The 2,839-nt window shown below is 37.7% G+C and overlaps 1 protein-coding gene across 1 annotated transcript; it reads left to right on the forward strand.

Moving 5' to 3' along the window:
- Positions 1 to 377: 377 nt before the first annotated feature.
- LOC106293794 lies at positions 378 to 1,016 on the forward strand. The gene has a single exon (XM_013729436.1). The coding sequence runs from the start codon at positions 505 to 507 to the stop codon at positions 724 to 726; it is 222 nt and encodes a 73-aa protein (XP_013584890.1). The 5' UTR covers positions 378 to 504; the 3' UTR covers positions 727 to 1,016.
- Positions 1,017 to 2,839: the final 1,823 nt, after the last annotated feature.

Below are 2,839 nucleotides of genomic sequence, written 5' to 3' on the forward strand. Positions count from 1 at the left end.
GGGTTAAAATCAAGTTGTGGGTTAGTTTTGGCAAAAACCCCTAATTTGTTTTATATTATGCTGAGCCACTAGAGTAGTTAAATAATTCATTGGCTAACCGATCAAAAAGATGATGTAACATATTTAGCTTCAGTTAATAGAATTAACGTATGTCAGACTCTCCGCTCGGGATAGAAGAATTATACTAGAGAGTGGAGACACCACTACATATGAAGTGAACAACAACACTAATATTTCCGATTCGCCACTATATTTTATAGGGGATATACGTATAATAAGTGGGAAACAGAGAAAATACATTCAACAAAAATGGACCCACAAATTCATCTATATATTCATCCCAACCTCTCCCTAACCTCCATACAAGACACATCTTTCACTAAACTACTAAAGTCTTTTACATTTATAAATCTTCTTTGTTTCTACTTTCGTCTGTTTTCGTTATAAAATTATATTCTTCCAAAAGAATATTTTGTTTCCTGTGATTTTCTAGATTAATCGAACATGTCGCTAGACGGATCAGGATTAGGAGGGATGGCTATGGCGGAGGCTTACACGGCAAGGAAGTTTCACAGAGAGAACATGAAGATTTTAACGGCAAGCACAGCCACAACCGTCGGTGGAGGAATAGGAGACAACGGTGGAGGATATAGTCGGTGGTTCTGGGGAAAGCTGAGCACCAAGAAAAACTCGCCCAAAGTTTATGATATTATAACTATAGAATAATAAGCTAAGATGGTCACATCCAATATTAATCTAAGAAATAAAAATTTAGGTCTTTTTTATGCCGGTCTTGTTTTACGTTATTTTCTGCTTTATGTTTGGTATAAGATTATCATATGAATTTATTTATGGATATTGTGGTTTTACGAAAAATATTTAGAGTGGAGGTTTTTTGATAAATATTCTGGATGTAGTTTTCTTTTTATAAATATTTAGAGTATAGAGGTTTTTGTAAAGCTATGACATTTTCTTTAACTTCTGTAGCTTGTTGCTATGGTAGTTTTTATGATGAAAATACAAAAACAAAAAACATGCACTATATTCTCGTTGCTAAGTGTTGTTTTTATGATGAAATAAAAGAACATGCACTCATATTCTCTAATACAGCTTTTTATTTCTCAAATACAACTTTAAAGGAAACTTTGACAAAAACTTCAGAAGAAAAATATGGTGAGTAGATTACTCACTATCTCCCCAAAAGAAAAATAAATTTAATTAATCCCGAAAAATATATTATATTAATCTGGGTTTTCCCAAACTTATAAAATAATCCAGATTAATCTATAAGAAGAGGTGTAACCCACATGTGGATTTTTTTTTTTTTAAAAAAAACCCACATGTGGATATTTTATTTGAATATTCAAATAAAATTTAAAGTATGATTTTATATCATGATGATCACATAGATTTAGTGTGTTCGATTGTTTAAAACCTAGATTACTTAATTAGTTTTCCAAATTCCGCATTCCACTAGATCGCTCTTATGTGGTTGAAGTATATATTTCACGTTAGACAACAAATAAAAAATAAATATTTAACGATTAGATAACGTGGAGTTGATTTTACATATGATAAGTTTTAAGACCCACAATACACACACAATATAAGGTAGTTACTAGTTTTTTTTTTTTTGAGTAAAAATGTAAAGATATTATTACCAATTTTAAGATTTTTGACAGAACTACAATGGCAACAAGAAGCAGAGTAAAGAAAAAAAAAATTCTAAACAATAACTCGATCTAATCTAAAAGGGACCGACACAACAAGCAAAACCGCAATTCAGAGGTCTCAACCAATCCGCACTTACAACTTGCCGTAAATGAAAGAGCCACATTTATTACGAGAGACAGAACCCGGTAATTTTGGCCTCTCCGATGATCTGCTCTTTATGATCTGACTCGTCGAAGAACAGCTCGCTGCAGACGTCATGAGTGCCGCCACTAAGAAAGAGAGTCGTGGTTGACAAGACCAACTTTTAACCTCCTCACGCGCACCCACAACGGAGCCCGCATGGGATCTTTTGGACCAAACTTGTCGTATCCCCAAAAAGAGCTATCCATGATTGTTCAAATATACACAAAGAGCCGGCTTAATCTGACAGATGTTTTCGCCGAGAGTGGAAGGTACCTGCAAAGAAAAGAAGAGGTCCCAATCTGTCGAAGAAAGCATCTCGACATTGGGATGAGAGGGACCAGACGCGCTGCCACAACATAGAACCGAAGCGTCGATGACTCCCTAAGCTTCAAGAACTCCACACACGTTCTATCCCTAAGAACTAGGGACAGATTCTCTTCGAGAACCCACAAGACTTCATGTGCCAATCGGAGACTATTACAATGACGAACTGTACCAAACCTTACAACCAGAGAGCTCGAAACCAGTTGAAAGGGCACCACCAGCTTGAACCATTTGAGACAAAGACGAAAGAATGAAGAAACCATCAGAAGGGCCGACGCCTGAGCACCAGACATCTCCACGCGCCGGCAAACCAACTTCAAGTTTCACGCGCCGCCGGAACCCACCTTCTGACACCGCCAGAAGCTTTGCAGCCGTCGCACGTCCTTAGTAAAAACCAAAGTCCGCCTTGAGGGAAGATAGAAGCAACTCCGACACCAAGACGCCGAGGCAGACGGAGAGAAAACAACATCCACCACACCACATCACCTAGACTTGACGAGCAGATCCGAGATGAGAGAGGCCAAAGCTCTCAAACGCGCCACCAGATCCGGGACTAGATAAATCAAAAGAAATAGATCTGAAAATTTTCAACTCATCTAGCCCCACCGTAAAAACCGACCACTGTTCCTTAAAAGCCACACCGTCCACGCCTTTACAC

Source organism: Brassica oleracea, chromosome C5 (genome assembly GCF_000695525.1).
Source record: "Brassica oleracea var. oleracea cultivar TO1000 chromosome C5, BOL, whole genome shotgun sequence".
NCBI classification, from domain to species: Eukaryota; Viridiplantae; Streptophyta; class Magnoliopsida; order Brassicales; family Brassicaceae; genus Brassica; species Brassica oleracea.